The sequence below is a fragment of the Mytilus californianus genome, unplaced genomic scaffold, assembly GCF_021869535.1.
Source record: "Mytilus californianus isolate M0D057914Y unplaced genomic scaffold, xbMytCali1.0.p SCAF_4, whole genome shotgun sequence".
In the NCBI taxonomy this organism is placed as follows: domain Eukaryota; kingdom Metazoa; phylum Mollusca; class Bivalvia; order Mytilida; family Mytilidae; genus Mytilus; species Mytilus californianus.
The window spans coordinates 89,492,467-89,507,785 of NW_026262690.1; the positions used below are offsets into that span (position 1 = coordinate 89,492,467).

A 15,319-nucleotide genomic window follows, 5' to 3' on the forward strand; every position below is an offset into this window, starting at 1 on the left:
AAAGGGACTTTTTTCATACAAAAAAGGAGAATACAGAAATATAAAAATTTTCCTAGGAAAATAGGTGCCAGACATATTTTACTAGCTACGGACTTATTTTCCTAGGAAAATTTATCCAGGGACTTAATTTCCTAGTAAAATTATGGTCACGGACTTGATTACCTAGAAAAAAAAGTCCGGCGGACAAATTTTACTACCGGACCAAATTTACTGTTACAAGTGGGTCACTAGTGACCTTACGGATGTCTCATTCACTATCCAGACCCTCTTCAGTGCTCTTCAACTTCTTAATTAATATGGTCTTTTAAACTGTTTGGATTTGAGTGTCGCTGATGAATCTTTTGTAAAGGAAACACGCGTCTGGAGTACCGTTTACTATTATAATTCGGTATCTTGCAAAAGTTGATTATTTATTTGAAATTTCCCGCGCTGAAATCTTTTAAACATCGCGAGATTCGATGAGATTTCATAAATGATTCTCAAACATGGTGGCTGATCTTGTTGTCAAGTGAAGCTTTCTCATTCTCGGGTAGTAACCACCGAAAATTCAAAGTTAGAACAAGACTAATTGATTAGTGATATCAAACTAAATATTCTGATATGTTCAATTCTTGATAAAACCATGCTGACCACCATACTAAGGTCAACACGCACCTGACCGATATTATTATGGATGGGACGACGTCGCTTGCAGATGATTTGCAAGATTTGCAACTCGATCGCGTTGACAATAAGTTAAAGGTATATATATTGAATAGTCATTACAAATAAACAGCAGAATATTTTCCTCATGATAAAAGCAAATGTTGAATTTTAGAATGCAAAACTGACATGTAACACCCTTTTGTTTGTAAAATTTAGAGGTTGGTACAATGTATCTTCTATTATCTGCCTACAGGGATGACATGGCACTTCCAGACTGCAAATTTACACAATGTCATCCAATCAAAAATTTGCTTGTTATAATAGCAAGTGATAGTTGTTTGCCTTCATCATGATCTTGTCTGAAAGGAGTAGTCTGAATAATAATGTCTTGTACAGCTCATCGGAGTAGTCCGAATAATAATAATGTCTTGTACAGCTTATTATGTTTGTTTGCTGAATGCCTTTCTTGTAGAATGCATCCAAACAATAATTATAAAATAGCTTTCAAGACGTCATAATTGTTTGGACTAGATCATGACCTTAAATGTATTCTTGTGCTGTATGCATTCTTTACGATAAAATTTTGATTCCACAGACACAGGACTGAAGTTCAACCGAAGTTCAACTTTACAAAAAATTTATTTAGTACTTTTGGTCTCTATAAATATTTTTTACAGTCTAATAGAAATTTTATAAGCCTGGGCTGGTGGTTGAGCAAGAGGACTGCTAAATGGAAAAAAAGCAGAACCATATATATGTGTACATTGTGTACAATACATTTTGTACATTCAATATTTAATTCAGCTCCATATTCGAAAGAAGAAAGCATGAAGATGTTTTAGTCCAAAAGTAATTATGATGCCTTGGAAAGCTATGTTAATTTTTGCTTTGGCCTACATGTATGAGGCATTTGTAAAAAATACAAATCATAAAAATACGCTTCTAAGACATGTCAGACGTGATGGTTGCTTTGTCCCTGTGAAATGTTCAAGATTTAATGGGTCAGGTTCAGTTGCTCACAAATTAAGATTGATACATGTAAATTATAAGCAGCCTTTGAATTCACGAAGTTCTCATCACTGCTTAAGCAAGTTTTTCTGTCATTCCCAATAACTAAATGCTTGAATTTGTGTCAAGGATAAAATCAGTATTTACAGATGTTTATATTAAAAGACATAAAATCATGACAGATAAGTAATAAATTAGATCACATTTAAATAGATAACCATACATGTATGACAGTAATTTTTGTTCGTAAGAGTATCCGTTTTATATAAAGATCTACATTCACCTTATAGAAATACTCTATTTTGTAACACCCATGCATGAAATACATTTTTTTATACCTGTAGAAAACTGTGATTCTTACAAATACTCTCAAGTATAGTAAGTTTGTGTGTCCCTTAAGTGCATGTAGGTTCATTTATTAACATTAGATAAAAGGAATTATCTAGACGCCAACGGAAATTACATGTACATCTCAGCATCGCACAGCATACAAAGAGTAAAAAAAACAACCCAAAGCATCCGGTCTTAAATTTGACCTATATTTTTTTTTTATCCTAAAAATGCTATTAGTTTGTACCATAAAAACAAAGATATATATTTTACTTGAAATTTGTCACAACCAACCAAAATTAGACAAAATTGAGAATGGAAAACAAGAATGATTTCAAGCACAAAATAAAAAATCATTATTTCGATCTTTTCAATTTACAAAATCATATATATTATTCCTATTTTTTGCAGTCAAATGAAGAACTTGACAAACTTACAGTTGATGAACGGCTCAGTGATATTGAGAGAGCGGTTTATTTGCTCAGGTGAGTGTAGTGTGAATTGGAAATGATCTTGAATCTTTTTATGAATAGCATTAACTAAGTGATAAAAACAATACCTTGGCGTCCAAATTTTATGATTTTTTTCTCCCATCAAATGCATTGAATACAGATACATGTATGTAGGTCATATATGAAATATTTCTAGTCGTATATGGATTGAAAACATGTTAATAGGGCAAATTGAATGAATGAAGAAGAGGTTTGAATGCATGATTAGTTCAGATTACCCTCTGTTTAGGCATGTGTGAACTATAGTTATGAATTAAATGTACGTTGTATGCTATTTAAACAATCACTCAAACACACAATGTGAATGTCAGTAAAATAAGATGTTTATGCAAATTCTATTCATATACAAGATGTATGATCACATTTCATGCGTTATCTGATTTTAGAATGCACATTTTATTTTAAAAAAAATCATCAGAGATACAAGGGTTATAATGTGAACATGTACATTTTCATCTTATGTCTGTTCTTCAAATGAATAAATTTGGAAAAATCAAATATCCGAAAGTTGTATATACAAAAAGAACTGTTGTATGATTGCCAATGAGACAACTGTCAATTAGAGACCAAAGAACCAATTGCAAGCATAAACAAGATCAGGTCACAATATGACTTTCAACAATGAACGTAACCCATAGCTGATGGAAACTATAAAAGTATAAAAAAGAAGATGTGGTATGATTGCCAATGAGACAACTCTCCTTAAGAGACCAAATGACACAGAAATTCACAACTATAGGTCACCGTACGGCCTTCAACAATGAGCAAAGCCCGTACCGCACAGTCAGGCCTGAGTATGAGAAAATGTGAACCAATTCAAAAGAGTCCATTGGTTAACTTTTACTTCAGTTATTCTTAGTTTGTTACTTTGAATTTTGAGGGCATGTATATTTAATTGCTTACATCAACTTCATTTAAACTTTGGTGGATAGTTGTCTCATTGGCAATCATACCACATCTCCTTATTTTTATATATATTGTGGATGTGATTGATCATTACCTTCTGCTCACTTCTGATTCAAAAGAAACTTGACTTAGTTATTACCACCATGCCTACATCTTGTAGTTATACAATACACATTATGTTCATTCATATTACAATGTATTAAATTTTTCTGTCCATTTGTTTATTTTTCCACAGTATTTGCAGGAAGACATAAACATTGTAGTGTGATATGTATATGCTTTTGAAGATCCTTTCAATAGAAAATGAAAGGATATGGAGTAAATGTACATGGGACAAAATCGCACACAATACATAGAAAACATAAGAAATTATCAATGAACAGGGCTTTTATTCCTGTTCTTCATCTTGACAGTTGATGTAGGGTCTTCAACAAAGAACGAATCATTCATGCCCTACAACAAGGTCAAGACGGCCCCTAGCGTCGACTTAAGCGGTACTATTGATAGAAATAAACCACAGTTCACCTTCTTGCTCCCGAACCGCCTCAGAGTGCCATCTTGTGCGATGCTTGTGTACGACGGTTCTCCAGTCGAAAGCACCAGGGATACAAGAAAAGTGCAGTAATTTCAAACATACATTCTTTACTGAAATTCTTTTAAGGACTGTCTAACACATTTGGTCAGAAAAACTGCTCTTACTCATCTGACCAAGGGAAATAATTGTCCTTGTCTGACTGTCCAGGACATTTGGATGTGCCTGCAGTTGATTTCTGTCTCAATGGCATTAACCCCTCAGTGTGTTTTTCTTGAAAAATGTACTTGAAAAAAATCTCTGTATTTGCTACAGCATGTGTTTCATGTACATGTACATGTGCGTATACTAGGTTAGCAATTGAGCCTCAATTACATCATACCATTTAATTTGCATTGTATGATATATAAAGTCAATTACACTGTAGAATTCCATTTCAGAAAAATAGTTGCTTATTGTTCTTGATACATTAATGTTACCGTTTGTTTAAAAAAATATGATTTTTTTCTTCATTGTAATGTTGTGGAAACACTCATTTGCTACCAGTATATCATTTGGTTATGCTATTGGGTTGCTATCTTGTTGACATGTACCCAAAATGTAAATCTTCCTTTATTCATAGAATACCTCCATATTTAATATGCTGCTAACCTTTTTATTTTATAATATAATATAATAAAGTTCCTTAAAGGGTATAATTATGAAAGCAATTTGAAGCATATTTTTGTCAACATGGAATGGGGCACTTAGTTATGTAATTATAAAAAGTATTTGTGTACAAAGCTTTGGAAAAAGTGAGCAGAAATTTCCAATAAAGAAGTATAAAAGCTAATTGTTTGTCTTCAAAATAAATGAAAGTTAACTGTTAAATCTAGCTGAGCTTTAGAGGTAAAAATAACAGGAATACGAGAAATGATGGAATTTGAATTAAAAACATATAAAGGAGGGTTGGTCGTCATCAATTGAAATGGAAATAAGCCTTTAAAGGTAAATAAATTACATTTCAAAGCGTTATACACTTTTATTTTCTGAGGTCATTGTCGAGTATAGGTTTAGTATGGTGTGAAATATCGTTCATTTTCCTTTTGTATACTATTGTTCTGCTATTTGGCAAAATACACGAATATATTATAAACATAACTATTACCATAATCTCTACATTCAAAATATTATATTTATATTTGATTAACAGTTAGGGTTGCTCATCACAGAATCCTAAAATACATTATATTCATAGTCCCATTATACTTGTGCTCTCACAGAGAAAAAAAATGGCTGTGAAACGATTATTAAATTTAATAAGTAGTTCAATTTATCTGTTGGGGGATAACAGTGGTGGAAATTTGAATTTGCAAGTGCTAGCCCATTTTATATTTTTGATCAAAATTGTTGAAATAAAAAAGGCCAGCTCAAATTTTAGGAGCCATGGGCTACTGATGTCCTGCCAATTTCTATCCCTGGTTCAGAGTGGAAACTCTCAAACCTTATTTGTATGTGTGTAAATTCTTGCAACTGTTGAGATTTTAAAAAAGAGGATGTGCCGGGATAAATATCATTTAAACAGTTACCTAACAACACAAAGTAAAACAAATTATACTTCTAGAGAGACTAAAGTTATCTTTTGCAATGGGTAAGCATTCACACCATTTGGATGCATTCTAATTTAGATAAAAGTTATAATGTTTAATTGTTTTATCAATTGTTAAAATGAAAAAAAGTTGTTCTCACCAGTATTTTCAAAAATCACCATGGGATCTGAAAAGCAATGTTTCTTAAAAATTGCATCACCATTTTCATGATAAATTCTATAATTCAAAAAGCACCAATGTGAAAAATATACATGTAGTATTATGGTATCACAATGCTCTTAGGCCTTGTGGAAGACACTGCAAAATTGCTTTTACAGATATGAAACTCGGGTAACTTTGTGTGAAATTGAGTTTTTCTTCAGCAATTTCAATATGAGTAGTGATCATTCTATTTGAAAAATCTTTCATTAATCCAAGTAGAAGTTGACAACTTTCAACAGAACAAGTTAACCAGTGAATTGTCACTGCTGTTAAATGTTTCAGTACAAATTAGTTAAAGTTGACTTCCCTGTTCTGAGTTAATTTGAGTTTTGCTGATGAAACAGATTATAATTGATATAGAGTATCAGTTTCTGCATTGATTTGTGGGTAATTTTCTTTGTTGTAGACAGGATATAACAAAGTTACTGCTTTTCACAACTTCCTTAATTACCCACCTAATTGTAAGAATCAATATGGTTTCCCTAACTAAACATGGAATGCCTTTATGAGGTAATTTTTATAGTGTTTAGAAAATGTAATGAACTCAAAACTGATAAAATTAATTCGGTTAAGTAAAGAGTTAACATGTCGTCTGACAATTCGGACTCTCCAAGGTGTTAATGATGCCTTTTGGTAATAGTGTTCTATTATTGAAGGGTCATATAGTCTTAGCTACAGCTTACTGAGTCTGAACAAGAGACTGCTGTGTGAGAACTAAATTCTTTGATCATTTTGAAAGTCACATGTTGAAAAGTATGACCTGGTAAGTTGAAACATTTACCTTTACCTGCTTATTCCTCCTTTGAATTTTGAATGTTATATTATAGTAGTTTTCCAGCTGAAGGTCAGTGGCTTTCTCTGGGCACTCTAGCTGCCTCCATCAATAAAAACTGGCCACCAAGAAATAGCCAATAGTGCTGAAAGTGGCGTTAAAACAACAAAAATCAATCAATATATTATATACAAACTCATCATAGAAATCAGGATTAAAATTTTGTATGCCAGATGCAGTTTAGTCTAGAAAAGATTCATCGAATAAAGAAAATTAAAATATGCCAAATAAAGTAAAAAGTTGAATAATATTGAGGACATAAAATTCCGAAAGGTTACTGCCAAATACAGCAGCTAATTAGGTAATCTACTACTGGGAGAGACAATCCCAAGTGTTCATCCAGTCTTTCAATATTTTTGCTTTTACTAACCTAATGTGTTGGACACTTTGAACATATGATGAAACTAATAGAATTAACGTTATTGCAATCACCAATACAATTCTTACTGTATTTTTTGGCCTGTGTGCTTACTTACTGTCTTCCCTTATTCAATATTGACCCAAGGACAAGTACAATAGTTACAGTTTGAACAGAGATCACAAGATTCAGAAAACTAGTTAGGGTTTCATTAGTCTTGTGTCATTGAGTACATATGATTGATGTGTTCTATTGCATACATTTATTGTTGAGTCTGTGACATATATATGTGAAAGCAAGACATAGTGATCCTAAATTTCGTCTGTGGTGTCAACATTTAGGTTCAGTCTGTGGTTAAAGTTTTTTTTGGACATCAATAACTTTGTCAAACCTTCATGGAATTTTAGGAAATTTGGACAGAAGCTTGTTTATGACTAAAATATAGTATCCAGAGCAAAATTTTGAACATATTTATTTCAGTTTTCTGGCGTATTTTACAAATAAATGGACTTTTTTACAGTTAAGTAGATACAGTCTGGGGTTTAAGTTTGTTACACATTAATTACTTTGTCAAACCTGCATACATATAGAATTTTCTGAAACTTTGGCAGAAGCTTTTTTTATGATTTAGAGATAATTGTCTGAAGAGTTTTTTTTATAGTTAACATTTACAGACAGTCTGGGACTACATTGTTTTGTCGTGATAAATTTGTAAACCATCTTGAATTGTTATGAAACTTGGATAAAAGTTAAATCTTCAAGACAAAGAAATAGCATCTAAAGAAAAAGTTAGAATTTATTTTAAATTCTGTATTTTACTGATAAATGGACTCACTTTTTAAGTCAGCATAACACTTTTACACTGACAGCAGTAATAGCAGGCGAGACACAGGGTTCTACTGAACCCCTTACGTATCCTGGGGCCTAAGTTGCTATTTGGGATATATCTTGAGCACTCAAATTTAAAAAAAAAAATTTAAACTTAAAAATTAGTTAATTTAAAGCTTTAAGCCCTTGTTTCAAGTTAAAGCCCAAAAAACTGATCCTCCATATATTGATATCTCAGATTTATAATATACATCCAGAACAATGGAACTTGTTTGAGTGTTTGCCAATACCTAAGATGTCACAAAGAAATGCCTCCCCAAATGCAAACTGTCCAGGAGATTCTAATCCATTTGACAGGCATATCTCAAGATCAACAAGATGCATGTTGGGAAATCTTGCAAAATCTGTTCCCATATACGACATGTTTCCACACAAGGTATGCAAATTCCCGGAGATTCCAATCCTTCTAAATATTGAAATCTTTAGTTTATTTTATAATTTTTACTTGGATACACTAACCAGAATAACTCAGTCCCTCCCAGTTAAAGATCTCTTCCCTCTTGCAAGGGCCTGAATTCTTTATACAAATGATTGTGTTACAAATCCTTCATTTTGATTGGTAACCTCTTCTTCGAGAGAGCCTGCCACCTCAATTTTACTGAGATAGGTAATCAGGTTTATGAAAACATTTTATATTTTTTAGTATAAAATCCCCCTATATTAAAATTTTGGATCAACCTCTTGTTTATACAACAATAAAAGAAAGGTGATAGATACCAAAGGCAAAGGGATATTCAATTTCATAAGTTGAAAACAAACTGACAATGCCATGGCAAAAAACTTAAAAAGACCAAAAGACAAACTACAGTACTAGTACACAAAACAGCATAGAAAACAAAAGACATTAAGGTTGTTGTGACACGAACCCCACCAAAAACCAGGGGATGATCTCAGGTGCATATACAATATAATTGAATAAAAGAGATTGGTTTAAGGGAATTTAGGGTATTAGTATCATTAATGGATACACTTACATCTCTTTTTTTCATTCCTTTAAAGTACATATTTGTTGAGAAAAAGAATCAAGAAGCCTGCATGATTTTAACAGATCCTGTTACAAGAATATAAAACATTATTATAGTCAACACGAAAAAGGTAAAATGAATTGATTTGACCCAGAAGTATAACTTACTTATACTTTTTATCATGGTGTGAGTATGATCGTGAGCTCTGCATAATATGATTTAAATACATTTGATCTATATGTGGTCCCGTAGATTAATTTTCAAACCTTTCATTTGTGAAGTTCAAGATGAGAAATTTGAAATTGAAATTCCAGCATGAAATTAATCTTCATCAAAAGAAAATTGAAAGAGTCCCTGTCTTTACACATACGGTTATACCTAAACAAACAGTTTTCATTATGATTTTCTATGCGAGATGTTGACTCGGTCAAGAATCGAGAGGGTTTTCCTTTGTGATAATGTCAAGCTGTTATAACTTGTGGGACATTTACTGCTCTTAACTTTTATACACCTTAATATTTACAGAGCTTTGTAAATCTATAATTAGGTGTTGACTCTAATTTTATTTTAATAAACATTTTTATCTACCTACTTACGCCTGTACAAATATTCATTTGAACAGGTATAACTCTATCACAAATATTTGACAGATTCATAAAACCATATATTACACAAGACATTTTAAGAGAGATGACACTTGAAGTTAGTCACTGACCCATCCTTTTTGTCAGATTAAAATGACAGTTGTTATCTCTTAATTATAATTAATCTGACATTTATCTTACGTATCAAGATGTTAGAGTTGTCTCCCATGCATTGAGATAATTAAAGTCTATAGAATTTATTTGCAAAATGCTTCTTAATTATGTAATATTTTTTCTTTGTAAAAATATTTAATTGCAAATTTAGTTATTGGTAAATTTAACATTTTGTTTTGGTCTTGTTTGAAGCTGCAGGTGGTCATAATTCCTAACACAAAGTGCATGCTTGTGACATATTCCGTCACATGTTTAATCTATTACATAATAACATGAAGAGTGAATTTGCAACTGTTTATGGAAATAGAGTGGAATTTGATCTTTTAAGTTTTAAACGTTTAAATTATTATTAGAAAAATTATTGTTTATGATGTAAAATGTCAGGTGTAATTTAAATAATTAAATTTTTTTTTGTTTTTTTTTAAATTTTACATGATATTTTCCATTTTTAGATAGCTTTCACTGGCTTGGAACTAAATTTTATTTAGGTCCAATTTTTTGTTGAGGAAATCCATGGGAGACTAGATTAAAATACTTTCCCTTAAATTTGCTTATTGCTCTTTAAAAAAATGACCTAAATTAAAATTTGTGTGAAAAATGTTATCTTTTCATATGCATTGATTTTTGCTTCACAAGTGTAAGGAATTGACCTTCAGTTAGAAGATACAATATTCTTCCCATTGAAAAGAGTGTCAGCCTAGAAATGACACTGAAAAGTGATACCAAATTTTGAATGCACTGGAAATTTGAGTTGAATTAGTAACAGATGGCAAACATTTAATGTATTGACATTTAGGATAATAATTGAAAAATGTAATTTGATACACAGTAGTTAATTGCTCATATTAATTTCATGTTGCTTTTAATAGTTTATTATTAAATTAAGACAAAAAGTCCATTAACTGACTGTGATAATTTTTGATATATATCAGTGAATCTGAAAGTGTTGATTGTTAACTTATCGTAGAAGGCTTGATAAAGTACATCAGTTTGGGAAAAGTGATCGACTTACCACTTGAAAGTAAAGATTTAGCTCTTGAATTGATCACACAAGTCTGTTCTTTGTGGTGCATTGTGATAATCTGTTTATATGTTTAAGTACATAATCTGTGTAAATAACAGTTTTTCTGATTCATTTCCTGTTTCCACGGAAACACAATATCAGTTTTTTCCCCTGTTGTATATACGTATGGGGCCAGTGACACAAACATTCTCTCTCTACTGGTATGAGTAGCTAGGAATTACATCACAAGTCTGATTAGGATACCAATTGTCATTACTTATCAAGGGATATATTAAATAATTAGATGAATTTCTGTGTATTCGTGTTCATCTGGATATATAATCGGGAAAAATGAGAGTTCATAGTGTATCTTGTTGGATTATAAAATATATTGACAATTTAATTACTTGATTGTTATGGAAGAAATCGAAGTTTTCTCTACAAAGTTATCTAGTACTGGAGAAAATGTTAAACTTTTCTTAGACGACGATTATTTAGAAATACCAGAAGAGGATATTGAGGATCTTGATGAAGAAATGGGATATGAAAGTTACTACACAATTGAAGAGTATGTATTTTTGTGGGCACATGATCCCACAATTAAAATTTCTTATTTATAATTAGTTTGTGTGAAAATTATATTTTAAAAGTTAGAAGTGAATTTGATATGGGTAATTTAGCACCATGTTTAAAGGTTAAAAGTTGTAATTAGATTTGAAAGAAGGTAGGGCACAAATAATGTTTTTGGTGCATTCTGAAACAGAAACGTACCTGTTGTAGTTGTTTTGTTTTTCGGGGTCAAGTGATATCATATTTAAGACAGAATATTGAGCATAACATAATATTTTTTAAACATACCCCATTTCATGTTTGAGTTTGTATTTTTATTGATAATAGATCATAATAAAGATTTAAGTCAAACTTGTTTAAAGCGAGTCAAAAGCAGCAACAAGATAACCCTAAAATTAAACTTGAATGACTGTGTTTCTGCTTAAATGTTCTTAAAATAGGTTTATACATGTAGGTATAAATTTTTTTTTGGGAACTTTCAGCTATGGAATTCACCATCTGCTTCTAGTAGTTCAATTATTCACATAATACTGAAAAAATTAAGATTGGGGTCTGCAGGATTAACAAAATCATATTTCTATCTAAAATCTACCAAATCAACAAATGATTCATTTTGGTTTTAATACCACTGTAGGTTGGTATAAAAATAAGGAGATGAGGTATGATTGCCAATGAGAGAACTATCCACCAAAGTTCAAATAAAGTGGATGTAAGCAATTATAGGCAACCATATAGCCTTCAACAATGAGAAAAACCCATACCATATAGTCGGCTTTAAAAGGCCCCCACATGAGAAATATGAAACAATTCAATTGAGAAAACTAACATCCTAATTTATAACAAAACAATTAACGAAAAACAAATATGACAGAAAAGAACCAACGACAACCACTGAACTACAGGCTCCTGACTTGGGACAGGCACATAAAGAATGTGGCGGGGTTAAACATGTTTGTGAGGGCTCAACCCTCCCCCTAACATGGGTATACTTTGAGGAGCCTAGATTAATTTTAATCCTTATGGGTTTCTGGCTGATTAGTACTGGGTCCTTGCCTATTTCCATCTTTGATTTAAAATCTTCTATCTCTGCATTTATCAAGTTTGTACATTAACCAGTACATGTATGTGTGTACAGGAAATGTAGTTAATACTGCTTTTGAGATAAATTGCTTCCTTGATTTTGTCAATACATCTGATCCATATAGATTCCATTTGTAGATCTAGAATTAATTGCTTAATTTAAATTAAAAAAAAAACAACATGAAAATTTTGCAGATTCAAATAAATCAAATTTTTTTGACAAATTGTTACTGAGGGTTTCTATTTTTCTTTTGGGGAATATATAGATCTATTAGTATTGTTTGTTGAGTCCTTGTAATGTAATTGTTAAACAAGTTTTCCTCTCTTTAATAATAAAAATTTTCCTTAAACAAGATGGGTCAGTTCCAAATATTTTTTTGAATTTCTGGCTCATTGAAAACTTTCTATTAAGATACCTTGAGCAAAAATTTACAGGCATTTAAGCCAATACATTTTTTTATTTTATTGTACAAGTCGACTCAACCAAAATTTCACCTCATCCAATTTCGGGACCACGAGAAAACTTCGACTCATCTGAAATTTCGAGTCAACCGAGTTCGAGACAAAGAGTGTTAACTTTTTTTGTACAAAGTACTATAGCATTTTGATATGACTAATGAAGAAGTTTTTTTTTTAAATAGTTTAGTCAACCAGGCTAACCACATTTTAAAATTGAAGTGACAGGTGTGATGTATTAGTTAGAAAACAGGAAGGGTGAATTTCCTTTTCATTTACATCATAACATGGTAATGGGAAAAAAACTTGAAATAACTCGCCAAGTTTACATCAAGAAAACAAGCAGCTATTTTAGATATATATGCCCATTGTTGATGTCATGTCTTATAGTTTATCTCAGTCTATTCATCAGGCCATTCACACATTGTATAATAAGTCAGATTTGCATTGACTTATTTTGTTGAAATTTAAACATAATGAAATGAATGAAATTTTGTTGTTGTTGAAGTTTTGGTATCAGTCTAAATTATCATTTTGTAGTTGTTGCAGTATTGAAATTATAAAAGAGTCAATTTTTACATGTTGCTTCAAAACAGCTTCTCAGAATGACATTAAAGTTGTCAGCAATACATCTTTACCAATAAAGTTCAATTCCATTTTCATTTTGATGGTTTTCTGATGTGTTGCTTCTGAGTTATGGGGCTTTAAAGATTGAAGTTATAAAGCTAGAGACACACAGAAGCTATAAATTCTGAAAACACTTGAAGTTGATTTCTGATACAATATGCAATGTATTTATCAGAATTTTAGTTTCATTCTATTGGTTTAATTTGTTCATTTATTTCAATCAACATTAAGTGTTGTTTTATTTTTCCTGTCAAATCCTTGAAATTTTACACTTTTTGCACTCAACAAAATTTAAAATGTATCTTTGAAATTTCTGAACTTTTCTTTTGTACATGCAGTAAGAGCATTTGGTAATGAAATTTGATGTTTTTAACTATCTAAAATCGATTGTTGAGAAACTAGACCAGATGCCATATCGGAAAATAGATAAGAAAAAAATGAAAATTAATAAATCAATTATTCTATTACTAAAGTTTCCCATCAATGTTAGTTAGAATGTTAAACATGAAACTAGGGGAACGATAACTATATATAGGTTCATTTGCATCTTCAAAATATTCATATTTCCATTGTGTTAACTTGATAAATTGATGTTATCTAAGACATTTTCAGCATTTTCCCTTGATATCAATAGACATATATTGATATGAAATATCAAGAAATATTTTGATGAGTTCACATATGTTATTATGATATTGGGGTATTGATTTGGATCATGCCCTCGTCTTGTAACAGGGTTGGATAACTTTGTCATTTATATTATAGGCTGCAGATCGATTCCTTTGACATAGTAATTGTTTTGATGTTTTTAAGTGAGATTTAGTTAAACAAATGCTGCATTCATTTCTGTCATTCTGAGGTTATTGTCAGGACAGTTCCGAGACCATGAAATTGGTTGATATGAAGAAGTAATTTGAGTTTGAATTTGACGCCAAGGAAAATCAATGGAAATCCATCAGAAGCTAGGTTCTGCTCTGTCTGTGTTTTTGGAAGTGAACACTACAGTTATTTTGGATTTTGACATTTCCGCCTCCAACTTCCCTGTCAGCTCATATTTCCTTAAAATTTTTTGGAATACTGAAATTTAAGCTTAACTAATTTTTCCAATGTAAAGTATTTCAATTCTCATGATGAAAGACAAGAAACTGCATTATAAATCTATAGGATATTGCTCATTGAACCATCTGAAAGTTGTGCCACTGGTATAAAATGAGTAGATATGGTATTATGCCAACAAGACAAGTTAACTATCACCCAGAGATGTAATAGACTACAGGTCACCACATTTGCCCACTCTCACTGTACTGTGGATCTTTTGAAAACACAACCTTAGCCAGAGTTCTCAAAAGTGGTGGAGTGAAGGCCCTGACCCAAAATTTTGCAAAGGACAGACACAATTTTGGTATTTTGCAATAAAAATAATAGTGAGGGCCAGCAGATTTTCTTCAAGGATCACTAGAGAAAAAAGATTTTGATAACTCTGCTTAGCTGTAGCTTACAGAAGATATTTAAAAAAATAATTGTTGTTCAAATCAAAATAGTTAAGATGATTTTATTTAATTTTCTATGAGTATACTGGAGCAATTAATCTGTAATGACAGAATTGACCATTTACAATAAAATCAATGCATCTGTTTTAAGAAGATTGTAGAAATCTCGTATCTGCTGCACTGGTACCAAATTAATACATTGAATAAATAGTAAAAATAAAAAGTTCTGAAGAAAAAAAATATGAAATGCAAGGATTTTACTGAGCATTATGATTATACCTTTCTTCTTTTTTCATTTAGAGTTGTAGCTAATTAAGAAGGGTGTGATTTGTATTCAAGTTCTTTGTAAATAACATTTAATTGAAAGTTGAGGGAGTTATAAGTTGGTATAAGTATTCAGTAAGGTTTTAATCAGCTTTTTATGATAAGGATAACTCTTCCAATTAACAGTGACTGGGGTCAGTGATGTCTGAAACTTTATTACAGACCAATTTATTTAATACCATTAAAATCTCTTGATCAGGGAAGACACCTTAGAATCAGTACATATATTTAATTGAAACGCCCAT

The 15,319-nt window shown here is 31.3% G+C and overlaps 1 protein-coding gene across 13 annotated transcripts in view; it reads left to right on the top strand.

The window, feature by feature from the left end:
- The first annotated feature begins 484 nt into the window (after positions 1-484).
- LOC127738874 (serine/threonine-protein phosphatase 4 regulatory subunit 4-like) overlaps positions 485-15,319 on the top strand; it is a 66,383-nt gene continuing 51,548 nt past the window's right edge. For 6 of the 13 annotated variants that reach the window (XR_008000200.1, XR_008000201.1, XR_008000202.1 and 3 more), the window contains exon 1: positions 10,426-11,095. Coding sequence is in view for 10 of the 13 variants with exons in the window: in XM_052250328.1 (XP_052106288.1) it covers positions 10,944-11,095 (152 nt within the window). In the remaining 3 variants the exon portion in view is untranslated. Of the gene's footprint in view, positions 742-2,394; positions 2,469-10,424; positions 11,096-15,319 lie in introns of those variants that run through there. The other 7 variants (XM_052250331.1, XM_052250333.1, XM_052250334.1 and 4 more) reach the window with 4 other exon arrangements.